This window comes from Gavia stellata, chromosome 24 (genome assembly GCF_030936135.1).
Source record: "Gavia stellata isolate bGavSte3 chromosome 24, bGavSte3.hap2, whole genome shotgun sequence".
In the NCBI taxonomy this organism is placed as follows: Eukaryota; Metazoa; Chordata; class Aves; order Gaviiformes; family Gaviidae; genus Gavia; species Gavia stellata.
In genome coordinates, this window is record NC_082617.1 from 913,935 (window position 1) to 939,433 (window position 25,499).

The 25,499-nt window shown below is 51.3% G+C and overlaps 1 protein-coding gene across 1 annotated transcript; it reads right to left on the minus strand.

The window, feature by feature from the left end:
* Positions 1 to 1,460: 1,460 nt before the first annotated feature.
* On the minus strand, positions 1,461 to 24,876 carry UAP1L1 (UDP-N-acetylglucosamine pyrophosphorylase 1 like 1). The gene is made up of 9 exons (XM_059828701.1): positions 24,600 to 24,876; positions 14,041 to 14,245; positions 12,137 to 12,312; positions 9,894 to 10,066; positions 8,871 to 9,064; positions 7,901 to 8,041; positions 6,114 to 6,299; positions 4,791 to 4,857; positions 1,461 to 3,811 (listed from the first exon to the last, which is right to left on the minus strand). Exons 1-9 carry the CDS (start codon positions 24,874 to 24,876, stop codon positions 3,725 to 3,727), a joined length of 1,506 nt encoding a protein of 501 aa, XP_059684684.1. The 3' UTR covers positions 1,461 to 3,724.
* Between the last annotated feature and the right edge of the window lie 623 nt (positions 24,877 to 25,499).

A 25,499-nucleotide genomic window follows, 5' to 3' on the forward strand; every position in this document is an offset into this window, starting at 1 on the left:
CCGCCTGCCAGTGAGGACCCCAGAGACACGTCTGACGGGCAGCATCCCTCGTCCTCTGCATCACACTCACACAGTCCTGGGCAAACAACGTGGGCCTGAGAGTAGACAACTGAAATCTGTGAGAGGATGTGTGCGAGTGGGTGAAAAGCAACTCAAGCAGTTGTGTAAATAAACCCTTCCATAAGATCTGGCACTGTATTCTGGTACTCAGCAGGATCCACTTCTCCCACACAATTCCTTCCCTCACCTGCTTCTCCACAGACCCCCAGCCCTTCATCACTCCCTGTGCAAAGAGTTCTCTGCATCTTCACTGGGGAGGAGGAGGGATGTTATCAGTGGGTGTAGAGGAATAGGGAAGAGCACTGTTTAGTGATGTACACATTCAGAGCCACAACATGACTGGTTTTGTAATAACCATTACTTCTAGATCAGGTTCATACTCCAACAGGAAAAAGAAAGCATTGAAGCAGCTGCTTTAAGACTACTGCTTTAAGTGCTGGCACTGAATTCGCCTTCAGCTGTGCCTAACTATTCAGTTAACATCATCATTTGAGCCTTAAAATTTGGAATCCCTCACACCTCACACTAGATTTCCAGATGAAACTGAAAATCTGGTGGTTTTCTGAACATTTCATGATTGAAAAAACTAAGCAACCAAACAATTCTGGTAGCTATGAACACTCCACATAAATAAGCAGAGGAACAATTTAACGGAAGCCTGAAGCATGCATTTGGTTTTAGTATTTTTTTTCCTATCACAGGAAACTACTGATTCATGTAGCTTAAAAGCACATTAAAAACCCCAGCAGCCTTCATACAAGTGCCAAGAAAGAAACATGGGGTGTAACAGGTAAGGAAGGAAGAATATCTACTTCTGACCTTTGCTGGGTTCAGCACTAAACCCCCAAAAGAGAGGACAATCTGTCATTTGTGAAAAAATACTGAATTCCCCTACTGATTGTTCTATAAATAGAGCCCTGTTTAAAAAGTGCCTGTTGATGGGAAGCCAAGCAAAAGTTGCACCACAGTGCGTGCGCGTTACCTACACAACAGCTGCGAAAGCCTGACTCAGATCCAGATCACTCAAATCTACTTTAAATAAAAGAAAACCACACACCACCCACAATTAAACTCCTTCCCCTCAGTAAACTGAGTTGAAAAGCTTGGGGGGGGGGGAACAAACCAGGACTGCAGGCGAGAACAGTCTTCTGTTTTCTGATGAAAAAATACATCCCACAATGTCAAACCCCTTCAGGAATTACCCGCTGCCGAGTTCCGCATCCCCCTGTACATCTGAAGCGTGGGCACTGCAGCCTCCAGCCATGCCATCAGTGACAACATCGCAGTCTCCTGCAGCTGTGGTGACAACACCCATGAAGTGTAGGGACAAAGACAAGTGTATTCTCCTCATGGACAAGAAACACAGACAGACACAGAGAAATCACAGTAACATGTTTATTATAAAAACGCTTAGGTGTCCAAAAGTTTCCGGAGTACTACGGGACCTCCCTTTGTTTCCAGTACTTTTTTCATTTTGTAACGCATACTAGAATTACTTTGTTTCATAAAGGACAGATTTTTTTTTTTTTTTTTAAGTTCTCCCAAAATTCTTTCCATGTTCCTGTTTAAAATGTGAGGAGTCACAGAAAAAAACGCAACACACAAGGCATTTGGCATCCTAATTCAGCTTCTCCTTGAAAACAACCTCTAAAAACCATGTCAGCAGCTCAGCGTACACATGAATAAAGCACAGAGGAACTGAAGTTTCAAAAGATAAAGCACTTTAGAAAGAGCAAAAGAAATACCCTTTCTTTATAGCACAGTGTAATTTAAATAGAGCGTGTGCCTGAATCGACAAGCAATACTTACAAAGATACAACACAATTTGTTCTCAGATATAAAACTTGACTGACAGGAATGGAATGACGCATAGGAACACTGTGCAAAAAAAAACAAACCCAGAATTGAGTGTCAAGGACAAATGCCTAATTTATACTAAAAATGGGAATTTCTGGCTGCACATGCAAAATGAGGTAATCAGAACTGTCATTAGCTGGTTTGCAAGTGCAAAAGGCTCATTACTTATGTGCATGCAGATGCACTTTATACCTGGAAACTCTGCCATTGACATTTAGATGCTTTCTTTGGAAAACATGAGCCTACTTACAAACTGAACTTACTCTCAAAACCATTTTTATACTTCCCCAACATTCTGAATACAGCTTCATGTCAGGAATTACATAAAGCCACGTAAGTTATTTAAAAGATTTATGCTTAATAAAATAGCATCAGCAGTTCCTCAGTAGAAGCAGATGCATGAAATAACAACATTCCAGATGAGCCGTCTTCCTCACCACCTTCCTTAACACCTGATTTAGGGGAAAAGCACAGAGTGCTCCTCAAGCACAGGCCACCCAGCAGCACACCTGAAGCATCCTCACGAAGGGTGAAAGGACTTCGGTGCGCTCGGCGCAGGTCCTGCAGCAGGCAGGCGCCTGCCCGGCAGGCGCTTGCCGGAGCGGCGTCCGAAGGCTGGACAGGAACAAGCATTTGTGGATCACAGCCACCCCGGGATCCCTCAGCCAGGGCTGAGTTCACATGCTACATATGCTCTGGCAATTAGCATCCTTAATTAGCTGACATTCATCTTTACGTTACGGTTAGTAATATATTTAAAAGGAAGGCATCTAAAGAATTATTTAATAAGTGAAAGAGTGCTGGAAAACTACCTGGCCAGAAACTGTAGAAGCAGAGGCTGGTGTTTTACTGCGTACACTGGTTATGCTGGGATTAAGTCTTTTTTTGGTTTTAGTTAAGCATTAAATCTGCCAGCAGGATTTATTCCTCTATTACTTTCAGATACTTTAAAAGAGTCCCCTCTTGAGGGATATGGTATATATTAAACAGAAAAATGAAAAGTAAAATAAATGTTTGTTATAGACAGGAAGAGCAGAGGGTTGTAGTGAAAAAAATGTCACATCATTTTTTTCTTTTTTTTTTTTTTTTAATTAAAAAACCCAGGTCACTACAGCTGTAAAGAGCAATCAGTCTAAGCTGCTTATTTACTTATGTTTTCTTGGAATGCCATCAGCAAGCCTGAACATGCAAACTAGTCTGTTCTGCTTTGGAGTCCAAACCTAAAGCAATGCTTACGCACAGCAGCATCCCTACCTACAGCAGACTCCTCTGTATGATCTGGTTAGAGGATGCAATTGCTGAATTGGATCGTCTAACGAGCACAGGATTAGGGGAAAGACGGATCAAACCGATTCTTCAGCTGTGCGCGTAATTTAAAAACAAAAACCAAAAACCACCCCAACCCCACCAGCACAAGCAACATACCTACGAAGGCACTGAAGAGGTTTAATCTGCTTGAATGCAAAGCTGATTTATTAGGCCCTGCCTAGCTCTTTTACATGTTTGTATGCACAGCAAATAAGAAATATAAAATCTGTTTGGTACCCAGAGGATATTAATCTTCGTTCACATCCAAGTCTATAAAACAGGCCGAGATAAAAGGCATAGCCTTCAAAGTTACCAAACAGAACTGGGGAGCATGTACGCGTGTATAAAACACAACTGCTGCAAGGATCTGGCATCGATCCAATACTGCAAAGCAATCTTTTTTGTAATGCACTTCATACTGACATTTGAGTAATGTCAGTTCTTCTAATGGATCTGACAGACAGATATCTGATTCGAGGGGGAAAGACCTCCCTCCTCTTCAAGAATTTCCTAGCATTTTCACTTTGTTTTCATCGAGTACAAAGGGAGAAGGGAAGTCTTTGTTCTTCATGTACGCCTCCAGACCCTGAGAACGTGTGAAAACAGTACCGTTAGGTCATAAACACATCAGACTGGGTATCTGCACTATTTTTAAGTCTATGTAATGTCCTCAAAGAACAACTGACTACCCAAAGTTAAAGGTCATGGGAAGGACAGACAACAGCAACAGTTTCCCCAGTGACAGAGATGGAAAGCATTTCAGCCCCAAGCCAGGGGTTCATGAAGGAGAGGCACCCATGAATGGTAAAACAATGGATCTCAAACAAGCTTCCTGGGGAGGGGCAGGCATGGGAAGGTGTGTCCTTAACTCACAGTAGAATAATCCTAGCAAAGAAAAGTCAACTTAAATTGCCTTGTTTTCGTTTTGTTCTAACAATGCATTGATTGCAATGAGTTCGCTACTTGCACGCGAAAACCTAGCAAAGGTGTAAAGTTTTGTGAACGCCCTTCCCCACAGTGCCCACAGATCCTCCTGCAATCCACTATTTCTCACCCTGTCTGTCCAACGCAGGGAAGCTTCTCTTCTCCCTACTAAATGGAAGCAGCTTTCCCAGGACCAATTATTTTCAGAGGGACAAACCTGAGAAATCTGTTTTAAGACGTGGTTTCTCTAAAGCTAATGCACATACCACACTTCTCATTCAGATGGGAGATGGGTACAAATTAGCATACAACCGAATACAGTGACCCCATGGACTTCGTAATTTGAATATTCTGCACTTTTCATTCAGAAGATCTCAAAGTATTTGTGAGTCTTAATGAAACTGTGCAGCCTCATTGCAAATCTCATTTTACAGATAAAACTGTGCTAAAATGGTGAGGGAATAAACTGCTGAAGAGTAAACCATAGTGGAACCATAAATGTAACACAGATCCCAAGTCCTAGTTCCCTTGATCTCACCATTTCTCAGCAAGCCCAGGCTAAAGAAATCCCATGTTTGGAAGGAAATCAGATGCATACCTGCATACTCTTAAAAATACCTCCATAGATAAATTATTCTCACCTCTCCAAAGTAAGACACTAATGGAGAAATCTCACACACAGCCGGAGGATCTTCAGTTCCTGAGAGACTAGAGAAGAGAACACAGGATTAATTTCTTGCTGTGCTTAAAAAACAGTGCATCTTCTTCGAAAGACCATCAAGAACAGAATATCCAGAAGGGTAAGACATTTATTATATTTACATGCACCAGACATTAATTGAACACAAAGTGTGAAAATAAAAGGGAATTAGCAGGTCCTAAATATTTCTCATCAAATCAAGAACGTCACTTTTATAGAGGTGCTTTTCAAGTAAAATGAACAGCTTGTGGGTTTATTAAACTATGAGTTGATGAAGTAATAGTCCCATGGAGTGAAAGCAGCTTCCCATGATGCAGGAAGCACCTGAATTGGTAATTGCTGTAATAGCTGATCCTTAAGCCCACTTGAGGCTCTTGCTGGCCTTTAAGCACTGGGGCCATATTCAGAAAAGCTGGTGAGGACTACAAATTACAATTCCTTGGGCTGGCTAAATCCTGAATGATGGAAAATGTTGCTCCTGCCTAATGAGCTCCTACAGGAGGAGTCAACTCATGATCCCAAGGGCAGGAATCTCTGCCAGAGATAAAGCCCAGAGCACTGTGCATTAACTGTCCAGAGCACTCGTAATCGCTAACAGGCAGGAGCTGTCATAGACATTACTCTGCATGTTCAGAAAAGACCAGCTGAACCAAAATCATGCTAAGTCACTGTGTGATCAATCTAATGCCCAGTTTTGTAGATCACAGAGTCACAGAATGACGGGGGTTGGAAGGGATCTCTGGAGATCATCCAGTCCAACCCCCTGCCAGAGCAGAGTCACCCAGAGCAGATCGCGTCCAGGCGAGTTCTGAATATCTCCAGAGAAGGAGACTCCACCACTTCTCTGGGCAGCTTGTTCCAGTGCTCTGCCACCCTCAAAGTGAAGAAATTCTTCCTCATGTTTAGATGGAACTTCCTATGACCAAGTTTGTGCCCGTTACGTCTCGTCCTGTCACTGGGCACCACTGAAAAAAGACTGGCCCCATCCTCCTGGCACCCACCCCTGAAGTATTCATAAGCATTGATAAGATCCCCCTCAGTCTTCTCTTCTCCAGACTAACAAGACCCAAGTCCCTCAGCCTTTCCTCATAAGAAGGATGTTCCAGTCCCCTCATCATCTTCGCAGCCCTTTGCTGTACCCTCTCCAGCAGCTCCCTGTCCTTCTTGATCCAGGGAGCCCAGAACTGGACATGCCGTTAGCCAGCTGGCATGGCTGGGCAGCCACAGGCAGAGAAGCTGCAGAGAAGGGCACAGAGGTTCGTACCTGAGTTTCTCTGGTATCCTGCAACCATTTTCATCCAGAAAGCTGGCCCCAGCCTTGAGAGCCCAGCGGTAATGCTGGGCCAGGAGGGCTTGCCGCGCAGTGGTAGGAGTGTCTTTGTCAGCTGTGTCTGCATTTTTTAGTGGCGAGAACTCCTCTTCTCTCAAAACTTCAAATGCCACAAAATTCCTACCAGCAAAGGGGAGAAAACGATGAATGAAAAACAAAGCTAGCTATCAGCCCTGTTGATGCAACAACAACTTCCATAGGGAAAGGCTCATTTATATTATAGGGAGCAGCGATGTATGGAGCCTGAGGCGGCCAAGCTATGGAAAGTCGACCTTGCATCTGAAGAGCAAAGAAGTACCAGGGCTGTATGATGGAAAAACACACGAAGCAGCCCAGTCTCTTTGGGAACATAACAGCAGCTTCACAATCCTCCAGAGCTGTGCACAGGTGAGAGGAAAAGCAACAGTTCTGCAGAGATCCCACAGAAACCTCTCCAGGCACCAGGAGGCTCGTGGAGAAACAGCCTCAGTCAAAAGCATGGCACGGTGGAGGGCGCAGCGATGCCTGAAGCTCGGATACAGCGCTGAGCTGCGCGGCTCACTTCAGAGCACCGCACCCCTGCTCCAGGATACTGCCACTCCACTTGGGAGTCTGTAGGCAAGGATCAATTGAGGACACCAGTTCCCAGGGATGAATAAGCAATATGGGAGGGTTCGCAGTTGAATGTTAAGTACAGCTGTTTACCAGAAACGGGAATGCAAATTTAAAATTCCCACAGCAGCATCTGTACGTTTCTGCATTTCACATGTGAAGAGCAGCTGCCAAGCTGGTTTTGCAGTATTATTAAAAAAGCACAAGGAATCACTGCTTGCAAATGAGTCTTTTCGAAGCTCAGAACTCAGCACTATTTCTATCACGCTGGTTTTGCCTTTGGTCTGATACTTCTTTACTGAACGCATGTCAGGAAATGGAGACTGGTTCAAACCTTAAGCTCTCTATCCTAAAGTAAATCCTCTGAAAAGAAAAATACTATCCCCAAACAAAGATAATTCAGTTTGCTTGAGGTCTCTTTTTGCCATTTATTTAAGCCTAAAAACAGAACCTTTACTGCTGAATTCGAGACCTCGAATAGGTTTTATAAGAACACTTATGCTAAATTCCTAAATTATTAAAACCCCACATTCCCTAAACACAAAGTACCCCTGACTGCGCTAACACTAATGCACAGCGCTCTCAGCTATGTTTTAGAGCTTGGCAAGTCAACACTGACAGTTCCCACAGCAACAGTAACTTGGCTCCACGGTGCTTAAACAACCTGTTTTCTGAGCACGGAGGGTGTGAGCTGAGCCCTGGCGTAACATGCACCAAAAACATAACCAGAGCTGCAGTTGCACGGAAGCCACGATCCTGAAAGACCCGATTTTTGCGGGTTGAATACTCTAACATAGGCTTGTATTAAACATTGACTTTGCGCTCCATTTCCTTTTTTTCCTTTCTTTCACAGAGCTGGCAGTGTCCGGGCCAGCCAACACATCCTCAGTGGAACGAACAGTTCTGGGAGTGTGGTCAGAGCAAGCCTGGCTGCTGCTGAGCGCCCTGTGACCGCACTTCTTGGAGCCTGCAGCGTTACTGTTGTGTTGGAGTTTGGTGTAGATCCAACAGCCTTTCTAACAAGCCACCCACAAACCACGCGTTCCCTGGCAAGGCCTGTTACAACCTACAGTCATTCAAACAAACATTGAGAAGGGGAGGAAAAAAATAAAATCATGTCTACCACTAACTTAGAGAACTGGAACACATCAAACACAAACTTCTCCAGCTTTATCCCGTTCGGTTTTAGCGGTTTTACCAGATTTCCCTCCTCGTCAATGTAGGGCACCTTCTTTATGGCTACGTGATGCCTCAGCTGTGGCTCATATTTCCTGCAAAAGGAGAAGAAACAAGTTCATTTACTCCATGCCCACCTAGAAAAAAAGTAGTACACAAAAGCAGATGGCTCATTACTGCTCTGGGTCATCTCTCAACTGTTGTGGGTGTTTCTCTGTCCAAATTGATCCAAGTCATGTCCAGGAAACACCTCACTGAGCAGAGCAGCCCCACCAGTGGTGCTCCCTGAACCAGTGGGACATGACAGGGTAAAGCAAGAGGTGAAGGAGGACCTAGCATCCAGCTGAAATTACAGGCAGAGATAAAAAAAGGTAACCCAAATTGTTATCTGATTGGGATGACAATGGAGCAGAGCAGATCCCTCACAGAAGGGTGGATCAAGCTCTTCAGAAAGGGGGTATGGCTGCTCACTGAATGCTCAGCATCACATCCCCATCTCCCAACACCAAGGTGCAGAGTCCTCCCCAGGCTTCACCCTCCCTCCCCAACCTCTGTTGTCCCAAGAGATGGCATGGGTGACATTCCCATTGAAAATCCTCAGTGTGGGGCTGCACCACATCACCGACCACACTGCAGCCCATGTGGCTGCTCACCCTTGTAGGCCCAGGAAGGTCACACACTGGTATATCTCGGCCGATTCAGCTACAGCAAAGCGTGCAACCTCTTCACTGGGTTAAGCCTGAAGTGCACGCCGGGGCTGTCAGAAAGGGGACACCGCTGTTTTGAACTGTTTGGAGGAGAGAGGAGGTGAAGAGCAGAGCAGGAGGTACCCATAACTGAAACTACAGAGTGGGAAACAGGAACACCCACTCTTGGAGGCATTTCTGGGCTGCACAGCTGCCTAGCTGGTCTGCTGGAACTTACTGGGCCACCGTCTCCAGGAACTCAACTGTGAAGAAATGGTTGCAGATATTGCCAGTGCTGTACATCAGTCCCCCATCGGGGCCCTGCCGCTGCGCAGTCTCCAGGCTGATCTCACTGTACTCCACCACCTGGTAGACCCCATCCACACAGCACACCACCCCAACGGGCTCCGTGGGGTAGGCCTTCTCCACCACCTGCAGCCACAGGACAGAGGGCTACGACAAGGAGGAAGAAAATCCCAGCACTATCCCAACTCCCTCACACAAACGATCCCATGGGCTGTTGCACGCTGTTCCTCCAGCGCCTCAGGAGCACAGGCAGGACAGTGCTGGGTGTACGGAGCAGCCTGGAGGTACATTTTGCCCAACAACCAGGCATAAAACCCAGTACTTGACTGCTGAATTGCACAGTTGCTCAGAAGACAAATCAGTTTAAAGAAATCGGCATAGCGTGGGGCACTTTCTTATCAAGGACTGGGACCTGGCATTAAATGACGAATGTTTGCAGCCATTAGCCTTCAGGTCCCTGTTTGCATGAACAGTGTTAATGATTAAAGTAATATAAATCTCTCCTCAGGCACCTGCTGCTTTAGGGTGACAAAACTGGGCTGGTTTGGCATTCCCCATCTTCCACAGTGGGGCATAAGGAATGCCTCCATTAGAATTAACGGTGCATTTATAGAACACAGCCCAGTCCAATACGGCTTCTAGATAGCCCAAGTGCCTTTGTAGAAAGGGGGGAAGCAATTCCAGTTTGTAGTTTCCTGTATAGTTACAGTCCCTGCTCTAATTAAAGTTTATTTTCCACAGTACTCTGGGAAGAGGGAGGAGGACACCCACAGGCAGGGATTCTGAGTGCAACGCAGGCAGCAAGCAGCTCCTCTAAACGTGCTTGGAGCAAGCCGCTGTTGGAAAGAGGTCTGAACACCCCAGTTCATCTAAGCTCACCCTAGCCAGCAGCTTCCCAGCGTAATCAGACCTTAACTCCCCGTGGGGAAATGGTCCAGCGTTAGCACCGCCTCACCTTTGCACCGCAATCTGCCCCTTTGGAAACACAGAAGCCTATGAAGACTGGATCTGCCATTTTCACGAGGATATTGTCCACACAATAGACGTGGACATACTGGATTCCACGCCGCTTCATGTCATCCAAGATCTTATTATCCACTAAAGCACAGTATAAGCCACCATTGCCATCTATAATGCAAGAGAAAAGAGAAAGCTCTGGTTAATTAGTGACTGTGTGGGTTTTTTGCTGCTAACAGAGCAAAAGCCGAAAGTCCTGAACAACCTTTCTTTAACAGCAGAGCAGGGAATGCTTTCTAGCCAAGAGTCGGTGCTACCAGATTTTACTTCCAGCTCTGGCACTCAGTTCAGGTAAGCCTCTTCCCCTCCACACCCCAGCTCCCTCTCCTGCAGAGTGGGACCGTGGCGACCAGCCTCATAGAAAAGTGTTACGAGACTTTATGAAGCCCGGTAAGACCCTCAAAGGGAGAACACTAAAGGGCAAAACATTATGCAGAGGGTGGGAAAAGACTGTTACATTTCTTCTCTTCCAGTGCAGAGCAAAAGCATATTTAAAACTTAGCCTGGAGAAAAAGACTAAAATATATCTTACTCTGTTTATCTTCCCCCCGCAACTTCCCAATGCCTTTTTAAAGGCTTCAACTGCAGCTGCACAAGAGACACCTGCACGTTTGTTCATCACACATCACCCTTTCATGGTTCCCCCTTTGACACCCCTGTCAGCTCAGGAAAACCACTCTGCAGCCGCAAAACCACATCACTGCAACATGGCCCCGACCAGGCTGCCTCCACCGAGTCTCTTACCGTGTCCAGGTTAAGAGGAGAACTTTACTAGGTGAGACATTGCAATCATTTTGGAAAGAGCTGATCTTCTTGCTGCTTTTTTTACCCATTTCCAGCTATCAGCATTGAACGGGAGCCTTCAGCCAGGTGAGCGTTCTCCCCAGCCTGACAGCATCTGGATGGATGGGCCGAGGCCAATTGGATGAAGTTCAAGAAGGCCAAGTGCCGGGTTCTACACTTTGGCCACAACAACCCCATGCAACGCTACAGGCTTGGGGACGAGTGGCTGGAAAGCTGCCCCGCAGAAAAGGACCTGGGGGTGCTGGTCGACAGCCGGCTGAAGATGAGCCAGCAGTGTGCCCAGGTGGCCAAGAAGGCCAACAGCATCCTGGCCTGTATCAGAAATGGTGTGGGCAGCAGGAGTAGGGAGGTGATCGTGCCCCTGTACTCGGCACTGGTGAGGCCGCACCTCGAATGCTGTGTTCAGTTTTGGGCCCCTCACTATCAGAAGGACATTGAGGTGCTGGAGCGTGTCCAGAGAAGGGCGATGGAGCTGGTGAGGGGTCTGGAGCACAAGTCTGATGAGGAGCGGCTGAGGGAGCTGGGGTTGTTCAGTCTGGAGAAGAGGAGGCTGAGGGGAGACCTCATCGCTCTCTACAACTGCCTGAAAGGGGGTTGTGGTGAGGTGGGTGTTGGTCTCTTCTCCCAAGTGACAAGTGACAGGACAAGAGGAAATGGCCTCAAGTTGCGCCAGGGGAGGTTCAGGCTGGATATTAGGAAAAACTTCTTTCCTGAGAGAGTGGTGAAGCATTGGAACAGGCTGCCCAGGGAGGTGGTGGAGTCACCATCCCTGGAGGTGTTCAAGGAGCGTGTGGATGTGGCGTTGCGGGATGTGGCTTGATGGGCATGGTGCTGTGCGGTGTGGGTGGGTTGTTTTGGTGTGGGTTGTGGTGTGTTTTGTGGTTTGTGGGTGGTTTTGGTTTTTTGTGGGTGTGTGTGGTTTTTTGTTTTTGTTTTTTATAGTTGGACTTGATGATCTTACAGGTCTTTTCCAACCTTAGTGATTCTGTGATTCTGCTGAGGGACTGTTAGCTCCACGCTGGCACAGTGTGCTGTGAGGAGCACAAGCGATTACCGACAGCTTTGCTCCTGGGAGGCAGCACCCCAGGGACCTCATGCACAGCCCTGCCAATGCATGTTGCTCCTAACCTGCAGCTGCCCCACTCCTGCCAATACTCCCAGGCTTTGATAAAAACCATGTGCTGTGGGCAAATCTCCAGGAAGAACTAAACAGAGATTGCCACACTGTTGATTACCAGACTGAAACATTTAACTGAACCCTCCCACGCTAATCAGAAGCGACTTCCAAAAACTGCTCCATGTGCCAAGGCTGTCTGATGGCTAGCAGCAATTCTCAACACACATTACTGTACCATGTAAGAGTGAACAGCGGGGTACCTGGAGCCATAGCGATTTTCCCCTTCTCCTCCAAGATGGCCTTCCCATCAAAGGTGACAGCAGGCAGCATCCTCTGTTCAAACATGACCACATTGGATCTATCCAGGTTGAAGTAGTTGTGTTCTACAAAGAACTCCTCCGTCGGCCCCAGTGTGAACTCACTTGTCATGATGTACCTGGGTAGGAATGGGTGCTGAGCAATGAGCAAGAAAAGCAGAAGCGAAAGACAAAACTACAAATGGAACACAAAAGGGAGGAAACGCAAGAGTGTTAAATGAGAGACACCACAGTATCCTGCGATATGCAACTGAGCAGGAGAGCTCTCCTCCAGAACTCATCCCACAGGAAGGCTGCATAAGGTCTTGTGCATGATCCTACCCACAGACTTAGCTCCAACCAGGACAGAAGAGCCTTTCCCTAAATGTGAACAACATCTGGACCTCCAGATGAGCTGGAAAACAAGGCAAAGGACAGTACCACAGCCTTGTTCACCCTAGATTCAAACAGATGTTAAGTGTCTAAAGAAGCATTGACCAGCAGGAGGTGCTGAGAATGAGCTGCGGATCCCCAGCAGCTCAGTCCGCCAGCACCTCTTCAGTGCCAAAGCGAACAGCAGCATTTTCAAATGTTGGCTGCATGATTTGTTTTTCTCTTTAGTGTCTCTATTTCCCTGTCTCCTTCCAGCTCCACATTGCTGCTGTCTCTCCCTCCGCTATCTTCCTTCTTCAACAGTGGCCAAGAGCCATCTTCATCACCTACCTGTCAAGCACTTCTCCAGCAACTATTGGCATTGGTACACAGGGTCCCCTGCCAGCATGCCAGGGGAATCACTCCCTTGCACAGGAGAGCCTGGACCTCACACACACACCGGTTTACATCTTTGCAACACAGCACAGTCTGGCCTCTGGTGTACTGTAGCAGCCAACTGCCTCCTCAGCCCAAGGAGAGGAACTGTAAACATTATCAGCAGATGTTGCACCCTGCAAATAACCCACCCTGGCTTCCAGCAGCACCAGGGATGGTGCATTTGCAATTCAGGTCATGTATGCATGGCTTCTGAAAGAAACACAATATGTACTCGAATCACCGTCAATCTCCAATTTGTAAAACCATGTGCTACCCTGAAGACCTCAGGCACAGTGCTCTTACACTCTGCCCAAACCCTGGCTCAGACCAGACAGTGATTTCATAAAGGTATCTCTTTACAGTCTAACGAAAACCACTTAGCTGAAAACACTCCCAGAAGCGTGCCGCAGCACCTGCCTCTCTCTCACCCACCACATCCCATAAGGAATTTGTATTTTGCACCTTGCACAGAGCTAGTCTCTTTTGAAGCCTGGAGGCTTTTGAAAGCTAGGAGCAGCTAGGAGAGACAGCAGCCAGCTGTAAACAATAACAGCAGGAGGTGGCCTGAAAATGGAGCATGACAAGCATTTACTACTGCTAGGGGAAGAGGTTTTTTGCTGCAGCAGAAATTGCAGGCAAGGGGAGGCGGACGGTCTTGGAAGGTGAGCTCTAGGCGATCTCTCCCTCCATGCAGGAACCTGAGAAAGCACGGCACAAAAGGACAAAATCTCTTGCAAAGGATCTGAAACAGGCACTGAAAAGTGGTGTTCATAGTGTGGTCAGGGACTGTGCTTGAAAAGACAGCATGGTACAGCAGTTAGGGTAGCAGTCAGTGATTCAAGGGCAGTGCGCGGTCTCTCAGGTCTGCAGACACGGACCTGCCACTTCCCATCCCCGTGCACCTCCTCCAGCTGCTCACATCACAAATCCCGCCGACAAAAGGCTCTCCCCGGACGTGTCTCTGTACGGCACCCAGCAAAGTGCTTCTAGAAGACAACATAGGCAAGACTGCAACACAAAGACCCCTGCCCAGCAGGTCTGTGCTCCAGGTCACCTACCAGGGAATGGCACACTTGCAGTGGTGTCTCTCGCCAGCGAGCTGCTCCACTTTGCGGATTCTTTCTGCTTGGATCTGATACAAGGTCTTGCCACTGGGCAACCCCACGTTGTACATGCCCTTGGGATAGCTCACTCCCAGGCGAGTTCCTTGTCCTCCAGCCAGGAGCAGCACTGCGACCTTGTTCTGCGAGATTTGATGCAAGCCTGAACAGGAGAAAGAAGCCCAAGGGAACGTAAGAATCACAAAAGCATGAGCTCAGGCAGCAGCCAGAAGCTGCCACTTCGGTGCCCACTGCTGGCAGTTCGGAGAGAAATATGGTGCTGCACACAATACGAAAAAATTCATTTCACCTCTTTGACCTAAAGCAGCGCACAGTGTAACAACAGGGAACAGCCAGGAGTCACAGCTTAGGAGGTTCAAACTGGACATTAGGATAAAAACTCTTTACTAGGAAGGTGGCGCAGCACTGGAAAAGATATCCAGAGAGGTGGGGGATGCCCTTCCCTTGAGGTTGTCAAGGCTTACTTCGATAAAGCCATAGTTGACCTGACCTAGGGCTGGGTACGGTCCTGTTCCAAATAGGGGTTGGACTAGAGACCTCCGGAGGTCCCTTATCACCAACATTTCTACATCCCAAAGAAGCAAAGTACCATCATCTTCAGTAAAGCATGGGCATTTCTGGAATCTGCCTTAATCAGCTATCGGTACTTGTGCTCCAGCTTCTGTTCAGCTGCAGTCAGGGCCTGATAACACAGCCAAGCTTGCAGAAGCCACAACTCCCACAATCTAATTAAAACCAGTATCATTTCTCCCGACAAAGCAGGGAAGTCCAGAACTTGGGGAAGAACCAGACCACACAATAAACAACCAGCTCATTCACACTCTTTGTTCTCTGCCTTCTCTCAGGCGAGCATCACAGTAACGACTGACAACTGTGAGAAAGATTTTTCCTTAGGGAACACTTTGTGTTCCCCCAGGAATGTGGTGAGCTCTGGGACTGCCCAGGTCAAAAGCCGCAGCTCTGCTGCTGTACGGTAGCTATCAGAGCCTTCTGCAACCTAACGCAAGAAGTCTACCGCACGCCGCCGAGCCTGCCACTGCTCCCTGCGGTCCAGCACAGCCCGCGCTTCAGCCCAGCCTCCGAGGAGAAGACAAACACCCAACTTTAACCACATCTGGGACTAAAAAATTCCTGACTTGGACTGAAGGACACAGGGACCAAAGCTATTGAATTAGAAGAAAAACAGGCTTGTTTTTACGCTCGTCTTTAAATAATCGGCTGTTTAAATGAGCAATAGAGGGAAAATATCAATTGCTGCTCTAACAACCTGGCCTGGTTTTAATTCTGTTAAAAAAATCTAGCTTTCAGCAATAAAACCAGACATAGGTCATCCATGACTTTGCGGTAATACTATTGACCTCCCCACGCTTACAAGTTTCAGTCCCACCAGAGCAGTAACACAACGTTTCTGCCTAAACATACCCTTTCCAAAAAGGCTGGTAATGCCCACTCAGGCACACCGAAGGAAGCCGGTGACGCCACCCCGCCATCGCTTTGCTGCAGAGCGAGCCTTTGAGCTCACAGGACCGCAGAAGTGTTGGCTGGACGCCACCTCTGAGATCCGCAGTCCACCCTCCCGCTCCAACTGGGATTAGGAGAACTCTCTAAAGGGAAACCTGTGCTGAAGGCAGAAGTCTTGGGATTTCACAGTTTCAGGAGGTCCTTGGGTAGAGGGGGAAGCTTGAATGGGTTTAAACTTAAAATTCAAAAGGTACAGACTGTAGCACTGGGCGAGCTGTATGGCGAGACACATAGCCATACGTGAGCAAAGCCTGACGCAAATCAAATAAGCATAATTTTATGAAACAAACCACAAGCCATTAAGAGCTCCTTTGTGTCTTTACTGAACTTCCCATCGCAAAAGCCTTAAAGCAGAGCAGGGGCTCTAAGGTGTTAGATACAGCACTATTACTTGCTCCGGTCCTCGGGGCATGTGGTTTGCCGCTGTGTGCTCGGCAGGCTGTTTGCCAGCGCACGGAACCATCGCGGGAGAAGGGAAGGACCCGAGCAAAAGGCCGAAGGAGCATGGCTCCGGGCCTCCCAGCGCCCCGGCTCGGGTGGTGGCTGTCCCCGCACCGGGACCTGGCGCTGGGCTGCCTCTGGCCAGAGGTGCCTTCCCCCAGGGGAAGGAGGCAGCAAACTCGTGCAGGAGGGAAGCGTGCAGGCGAGACCTGCGCTTTGCACACAAGCCTGGCACGCTGCAGCCACACAGCCCTGGGAAACACAAACCTGGGTAAAACCTTCTTTCCTGCTAGCCCCCTCTCCCTTCCCTTCCCTCTCCTCCCCACACAGATGCAGAGACTCAGCAAACCGACAGCCAGCTCAGCACCACGCTAGCCGGGGGTGCTCAGCTCCCATCTGGCCCTTGAGTCCACATCCCCACCAGGACCAGCCCCACCATCGCCTCTGCTTGCACCCATGCCTTGGAGCAAAAGCCGTGGGATGGAGCCGGGGGGAATTACAGGTTAGTGGTGGGGTCAGCAGGGATGACAAAATTACCAATGGGGAGAGGAAGGGAAAGTGATTGTGGTTAGAAACCAAAGCCAAACTCTTTGGTTTGGGTCACGCTGTTGTGGCAGCCACCCCGTCCTGGGGCAGGGCAGGGAGAGGACAGTCACGGCTGTAACTGAAGCAGTGAATGTTACCACGAGAGATGACATGGTTGCATAGATCCTGCCCATTCCCTTCCCCTGTTTTATCCCAGGAAAAGGAGTAACAGCTGGCATGGTCCTGCTGAGTTCAACCAGCACTGGGAGCTGATTCACTGCTCCGCAAGGAAACACCTCTCACTTGGCCAATGTATCCCTGAGCAAGCTTAATCTTGGCCTCTCCACAGTAACGACAAGCCTCCCATAAAGCAAGACAAAGAGCAGTGTCTGAGCAAAGAAAAGCCCTTGGCCATGAACACTGGCGAGAGCGTACTCACTGTCACTCCCACGGCCAGGGATGACACTGGATGAGTCACTCTCCAGTGATTCCCAACCGCATTTAAAACCCACAGCAGATGCACGCGGGCCGGAGACCTGGCGATGGGAAGGGCTCTGAATGTCACTATGCCACAGCCACCCAGGGCTGAACGAGGCCAGCAGCGTGAGACCGCAACGTGCAGCTGTGCAGGGCCAGCAAGCCCAGTGAGCACATCCTACTGGGCAGAGGAGCTAAGATGGTGAGATATATATACACGTCACCATCCAGCTGGCTCCAGCTGCTTGCTCCTCAGGATGCAAGCAAATACCCGGCTCGTTCACAGCTGCACCAGTTGTGCCACACCAGCGCCCCACAGCACCAGTTAGGAGGGTCGCAAGGGCAGCAGCGTGAAAGGAAATACACAACCTTCCTCCAGCATCAAGAAGACCAGCAGTCCCTCAAGAAAGCAAACCTGAAGCCCTCTAAAGATCTGAACAGCCTTGGACTGAAGTGGAAGGCTAAGGCACACGGTTAGTAAAATCAAAGTACCCAGCCACATCCCACTCAGGATCGCTCCACGTAGGGGTGCTGCGTGGATAACACCAACCGGGCAGAGCGAGGCACTGAGTCACGGTGCAGCTGCAGCACATTCCTCGCCCACCTCCATCAACTGCCTCCATCGACCTGGCACCCCCCCACGTTCCAAAGCCTCATGAGTGCTCATCTTTACCTAAGTCTTGTGTTACTGCAGGGCTGGGGCAGGTAGCGCTTCTCCGCTTGGCTTCGAATGTGTGAGCGGGGCAGCACCATGCCAGGCTGGTGGGCTCCTTCCACCAAACCTGACCCAAAACTTCGCAGTGGAAAAAGAAAAATTAAGGGAGGGAAAAATTTATGGAGAAAAAAAAAAGATCTAAAAAAGTTCCCCTGTGGGACACTTCCAAACTGCTCTGTGGCAAATGGTCAATAAAAACATTTAAAAAACCTTAAATAATCTAGAACTGAAACTGCTCGAGCTAAAGTATTTCACATTGATTTAAAACAAAGCTGTCTGAGGTCTGAACTCAGCATTTGCTGGTCTCGGTTGCTGCAGCACAGGGGGTGCTGCTTTGGGGTGCAACTGAGATTCATCCACCAGCAGACCACATCAGGCGCTCATCCCTCTCCATCCCCGCCAAGGCACCGTCAGGCTCACACCAACACGCACACTCTGGTCCTGATGGGACGGACCACATCCCACTGATCTCACATTAGAGGTTTATGCACAGCAATAGACTGTGACCAAGGCGCATCATTCACGTGAAGCTCTGGAGCGAACGCTATATCAGAAAGACTACAAGGTCCCATTTGTCATGCAGCACCCAGCACGAGCGCCTGTGATCCTTGGCCATGACTCACAGAATCACTAAGGTTGGAAAAGACCTGTAAGATCATCAAGTCCAACCATCAACCCAACACCACCATGCCCACTAAACCATGTCCCACAGTGCCTCATCCACACGTTCCTTGAACACCTCCAGGGATGGTGACTCCACCACCTCCCTGGGCAGCCTCTTCCAGTGCTTCACCACTCTCTCAGGAAAGAAATTTTTCCTAATATCCAGCCTAAACCTCCCCTGGCACAACTTGAGGCCATTTCCTCTTGTCCTATCACTTGTCACTTGGGAGAAGACACCAGCACCCACCTCACCACAACCCCCTTTCAGGTAGTTGAAGAGAGTGATGAGGTCTCCCCTCAGCCTCCCCTTCTCCAGACTGAACACCCCCAGCTCCCTCAGCCGCTCCTCATCAGACTTGTGCTCCAGACCCCTCACCAGCTTCATCGCCCTTCTCTGGACACGCTCCAGCACCTCAATGTCCTTCTGATAGTGAGGGGCCCAAAACTGAACACAACATTCGAGGTGCGGCCTCACCAGCGCCGAGTACAGGGGCACGATCACCTCCCTGCTCCTGCTGCCCACACCATTTCTGATACAGGCCAGGATGGCGTTGGCCTTCTTGGCCACCTGGGCACACTGCTGGCTCATATTCAGCCGGCTGTCAATCAACACCCCAGGTCCTTTTCTGCGGGGCAGCTTTCCAGCCACTCGTCCCCAAGCCTGGAGCGTTGCCTGGGGTTGTTGTGACCCAAGTGCAGGACCCGGCACTTGGCCTTGTTGAACCTCATACAATTGGCCTGGGCCCATCGATCCAGCCTGTCCAGATCCCTCTGCAGAGCCTTCCGACCCTCAAGCAGATCAACACTCCCACCCAACTTGGTGTTGTCTGCAAACTTGCTGAGGGAGCACTCAATCCCCTCATCCAAATCATTAATAAAGATATTAAAAAAGACCGGCCCCAAAACTGAGCCCTGGGGAACATCACTTGTGACCGGCCGCCAACTGGATTTCACTCCATTCACCACGACTCTCTGGGCTTGGCCATCCAGCCAGTTTTTCACCCAGCAAAGAGTGCACATGTCTAAGCCACGAGTCGCCAGCTTCTCCAGGAGAATACTGTGGGGAACAGTGTTGAAGGCTTTACTAAAGTCCAGGTAGACAACATCCACAGCCTTTCCCTCATCCACCAGGCGGATCACCTGGTCATAGAAAGAGATCAGGTTGGTCAAGCAGGACCTGCCTTTCATGAACCCGTGCTGGCTGGGCCTGATCCCTTGGTTGTCCTGCATGTGCCCTGTGAGCGCCCTCAAGATGAACCTCTCCATAATCTTCCCCGGCACCGAGGTCAGGCTGACAGGCCTGTAGTTCCCCGGATCCTCCTTCCGACCCTTCTTGTAGATGGGCGTCACATTGGCAAGCCTCCAGTCGTCCGGGACCTCCCCCATTGACCAGGACTGTTGATAAATGATGGAGAGCGGCTTGGCAAGCTCCTCCGCCAGCTCCCTCAGCACCCTTGGGTGGATGCCATCAGGCCCCATAGCCTTGTGAGTGTCCAGGTGGCGTAGCAGGTCGTTAACTGCTTCCTCCTGGATCACGGGGAGTTTATTTTGCTCTCCATCCCTGTCTTCCAACTCAGGGAGCTGAATACCCTGAGGATACCTGGTCTGGCTGTTAAAGACTGAGGCAAAGAAGGCATTAAGTACCTCAGCCTTTCCCTCATCCTTGTTGACAATGTTCCCCCCCACATCCAGTAAAGGGTGGAGATTCTCCTTGGCTCTCTTCTTCTAGTTAACGTATTTGTAAAAACTTTTGTTATCCCTTACGACCATGGCCAGACTGAGCTCTAGCTGGGCTTTTGCCTTTCTAATTCCTTCTCTGCATGACCTAACGAGATCCTTGTACTCTCCTTCAGTTGCCTGCCCCTTCTTCCAAAGGTGATAAACTCGCCTTCTTTTCCTGAGTCCCAGCAAAAGCTCCCTGTTCAGCCAGGCCGCTCGTCTTCCCCAACAGCTCTTCTTACAGCACATGGGGACAGCCTGCTCCTGCGCCTTTAAAATTTCCTTCTAGAAGAAGGTCCAGCCTTCCTGGGCCCCTTTGCCCTTCGGGACCGTCTCCCAAGGGACCCTCTCAACCAGTGTCCTGAACAGGCTGAAGTCTGCCCTCCAGAAGGCCATGGCAGTGGTTTTGCTGACCCCCCTCCTGACTTCACCAAGAATCGAGAATTCCTTCATTTCATGGTCACTAAGCCCAAGACGGCCTCCGACCATCACTTCTCCTACCAGTCCTTCTCTGTTTGTAAACAGCAGGTCAAGCAGGGCACCTCCCCTGGTAGGCTCCCTTACCAGCTGTGTCAGGACGTTATCTTCCACACACTCCAGGAACCTCCGGGACTGTTTCCTCTCTGCTGTGTTATACTTCCAGCAGACATCCGGTAAGTTGAAGTCCCCCACAAGAACAAGGGCTTGCGATTGTGAGACTTCTGCCAGTCACCTGTAGAATGCTTCGTCCGCCTCTTTGTCCTGGTTGGGTGGTCTATAATAGATATCCAGCAGGACTCAAAGGTGCCAGGGCTGGTGTCACCCCACTGAAACGGGGATGTCCCAGAGGAGATGGCAGGTCTCAGAAGTTTTCCATGCAGGGACGAGAGAATGGGATCTGCTCAAGGGTGATTTGGCGTCTCACATCCACCTCCCAGAGGGGCCTCTCACTGTGGGGACCGAAACCTCGACCTAAGCGGGACAAACCCAAGTCCAAAGCAATACCACTGATAACATCAACGGTGTCATTCTCTTTTTCTCTTCCCAAAACCCAGCAGACTGACAGGGCAGTATTCCCAGGAGATGGCTGACCATGGTGCACAAGAACAACCCAGCAAGGGGACTCTCCTTCCCATCATTTATGGCATTCCCAGTATTTATGGTGCAACCCTACAACTACAAGAGAGTTTTTCCAAGTTTCTGATCTTAGGTCACCATGAAAATGGATATCCCCAGAAATTTGAGTAAGTAGGTCTGCTCTGACCTCCCAACTGTAAAACTACTAATATTCACAACTAAAGTTTGTAACAACTGACTCATCTTGCTGCACATTCCTGTAGTAAATGGAAATATTTATCCCTCTTAAAAAAAGGTCCACCTTATTTTCTGCAGAATATTAAATATGAACAGCTCAAGCTGGCTGTTAGATACCCACCAATGCTGCAGTAAATCTTATTCTGCATAGAAAGTAAAAAACAAAAATAGATTTTGCAGGAAGAACAGATTGATCTTGCAAGAACAGAATGAATTCTCCTGCTGAAGAGGCGCATCAGCCCGATTACAACAGCAGTCAGCAAGAGAAGAATAAAGCAAAAAACTCACAATCCTTAACTCTGCAGAGCAGCCAGATAACCAGAACGGCTCATCAAACCCTCTGATGAAATGGGAGCTACGCTGCAGCCCATGCCCAAGATTAGATTTCATTACTAAAATGTTTACAGAATGGAAAAGCATCTGTGTTTGATTTCTACCATCATCCCTAAGGCTGCCTAGAAAATGTGATCGCTTAATGTTTGTGTTTAAGATCTGAAAGCAAATCTGACCAGGCTGTTTTATCACCTCAGAGACAATAACAATGATGTATTTTAACTATTAAAAAATATCTTGGATGTTCCCAAGACTAAGTTTTGAGTTGCCTGGTTCTGTTAACCATCATTTTTTACCACAAAAAAGGGGGAAGGGGAAAGAAGGAGACATCACTTCAGCTGTTCAGTCTTTGCAGAGGACACAGTGCAGGTGGGAGCCGCTGGGAACTCGGGACACCTGCGGAGAGAGCTCGGGGGGCTCAGCTCGGGGGTGACCCCAACCCGTAGCCAAGGGCTGTATCAGCTGTGCAGCCTCGGGGACGTCGAGCAGCGGGTCGGGACTGTTCATTCTGCTCTTGTCCAGCTCACCACCACGAGCAGCTCACTGGAAACAAGAGCCTTTCGGAGCCCACATCCCCTCAGGGACCCACAGTCCCTGCGAAGCCCATGCCGCCGACGCCAGCTCCACTGGGAAATGCCACACAGGGGCACAGGGATGCTCCCAGGGATGAGGCCACATCCACAGGGACAGCTGGCACACCAGCGATGCCCAGGTTCAGCGGCACAAAGTCTCGCTCCTGATTGCCTTCCTCTGGGAAATAAAACCGAGGGCTGATTCCCATCTCCAGCATTAAACTGGATCATAAAAAGAAATCAAAGGGAAACAGAAGAACCGCGTCCCCCTCTCCTGGTAGAAATTAAGAAACGCTGCCTGAAGGACTGATGTGGCTCGGGGCCAGCGGGACTTCAGGGCCAGGTGGCTGGTGCGAGGTGCCGGTGGTCCCAACCACACCGGACCTTCTGGACTCCTGCAAGCGTTGCTCACAGCGAGGCCGGCCCTGCACAGATTGCCTTCCCTTCCCCGCTGCAGGCGGCAGCACGAGGCAGCTATGCCGGCTCCTCGCTGGCCTGGCAGGGCGGAAGGCGAAGGACCCATTTTGGTAAAACTGTTAATTTAACTGCACAGCCCTGACCTAGACCCATCTGCTTCTCGGATTCATGGGTTCCCTTCCTCCTCACCATGACACCCTCAAGCAAGAGGCAGCCACCACCACCCAAGCAGGTCCCCTACCAAACCCCACCGGTTACATCTGGACGGCCGCTGTGGTGCCGGCTGGGTGCTGAAACCCTCCTCTCCTCGGCTGGAGATGTGAGCAGGGCTGGTGGAAACCCTGGTTGAACCAAGCACACGTGGCCCCTGGGTCACCAGAGTTTCCTCCTGCTCCTTCCATCACTGCTCAGCCCCGTCAGCGGAGTCTGATGCGCCAGAAAAGCTCCTCTGCCCTGTGACCCTGCTGCTTCTATTTTTGCTTTTGTTCGGAAATTTTTACTTCCCTGCCCACAAGTCCCCACCTCTTTGCTGGCAGGTTTGGGTTAAGGCTGTGCAGACACTGGCCACAATTTAGGCGAGTGTCTCTCCGACCGCAGCTGTTTTTTTCTGGCTTCCTTTTTTTATTATGATTATTTTTTAACAGTGCTGTTGTATTTTATAAAGAAGGAAGGGAGACACGTCTGAACCTTTGTAAATAAAAGCATGCACTTAGAAAAAAGCCCGGGATGTCTGTGGAAGACATATGTGCTGTGGGGGGTCATACAGCACCCCACATCCAGCCACCACCTCCCCCATCTTTCACATGCCCATGGGGTGACCATGGAAAGCCACCAGCATCTACCAGGCTCCAAAAGACACGGATGTTGGGCTTTCCCGGGCCTCTTCCACGCTACCCATCCGCTCTACTCCCAGATCCCATCTCCCTCCTGCGCTGCACGAGGCACAGCCTGGATGGGGCTCCACGCCAGCCTCGCACTAGTACGAGGAAAGCCTTCACGTCCGCACGTGCCCCGGGAGACCACCCGCGTGCCCCGACGCAGTTCCCTATTCCAGCAGCAATGCGAAGGCCCTGCTCCCACCCTCCCCGGGGACTTCAGCTCCAGCTGCAAGGCGCAGCGTTACCCCCTGTCCCGCCGACCACGCGCTCTCCAGCCTCGGCCACTCTTTTTAACAGCTAGAAGGGAAAATTGACTGTCTCAGCCCCAAAGTGCCTCCGCAGCCCCTGCCCTGCACCGGGCATCTGGCTGCCGGCGTTCAGGGCCCGGCGGTACCACCGTAACCCCAAACCTCTCCCCACTCTGCCTGCCTCGCCGTCACCCTTGGCTCCCGCTCCCCCCGGCCTGTCACCAAATCCCCCGACAAAGCAGGGGGCTGCCGCGCAGGGTGCTGGATGCCACCCCAGAGGTGTCCCCGCCGGACACGGCTCTGTGCCCCGGGGATCCCGTCGGGAAGGGCCCCGGCCTCCGCACGGGCCGGAGCTCCGCGCGATGCCGCGGGGACGGCCGTGCCCCCCGCGCCTCGCACCAGGCCCGGGGCCACCCAGCCTGGCCCGGCCCCGCTGGCCCCAGCCCGCGCTCTCTCGGTTTTGAGGCGGCCCCGGCGGGATGTGAGGACAAGCCTCCGCCTTTTTGGCCCCGAGCCGCGGGACGGCCGCGCTGGGGAGCCCGCCGGCCGACAGACCCCCCACCCCAGTGCCCCCCGCCCCGGCCCGCAGCCCGGCCGCTCCCCGGAGCCCCCGGGCGGAAGGGCGGGGGGGGGGCGCACCAAGGGCCGGAGCCCCAGACCCCCGCGCCGGGAGGGGCCAGGCGGCCCCGCTCACCTTCCGCCTCCCAGCGCTCCAGCGCGGCGGGGCCGCTGCGGCGGGCGCTGCCCAGCAGCCGGGCGGGGAGCGGCTCCATCCGGCCGTCCAGGCGCTCCGGCGGCCCCCGCTGGCGGGCCCCGGCCGCCGCCGCCAGCCGGCAGTGCTCGCCCAGAGCCGGCGGCAGCGCTGCCAGCAGCGCCCCGCGCTGCGCCGGGCCCAGCTCGGCCCAGAAGCGCAGCAGGTGGCTCTGCCCGCACCGCGCCAGCCGCGCCCGCACCTCCTCGGGCGGCCCCATGGCGCCCCGCCGGCCTCTGCCCGCCGGCGGCACCGGGCGGGGCGGGGCCGGCCCCGGGGGCGGGGCGGGGTAGGGCGGGGCCGGGGCGGGGAAGGGCGGGGTCATGACGCGGAGGCCCCGCCCCCCGGGGCAGCTTCCCCGCCCCTCGCCGGTGCGGAGCTGCTCCGCGGCCGTCGCGCGTCCCGCGGGCCCCGGGCGGCCGCGTGCTCCCCGCGCGGCCCCTGCGCTCCCGCCCGCGACGTGCGCTTCCCGGGCGGGCTCCTTCCCGGGCGGGCTCCTTCCCGGGCCCGCGGGGCCCCGCCGCCCTCCGCCACCGCGGGGCCCCTGCCTGCTGCTTGCCCGTCGCTCTGCCCTGCGGGGCCGGCGGCCTTCGCCAGCGCAGCTCTTCCCCCGTGGCTGAAGCCCCGGCCCGCAGCCTCCGCCGAGCGCAGCGGGCTGGCGCCTGGCCCGGGCGCCTTTCTGCAGCGGGCTGAGCCGGGTGCGGGAGATGTGTTTGGCTGCTGAGATGCGTCTGCCCAGGACCCCAGGCGTGCTGGGACCTTTGTATCCGGGAAAGTCTCACGCCTCGCCTTGCACCCGCGCTTGCAAATGTGTCGAAAAGCTCTTGGGGTTATTTCAGCACA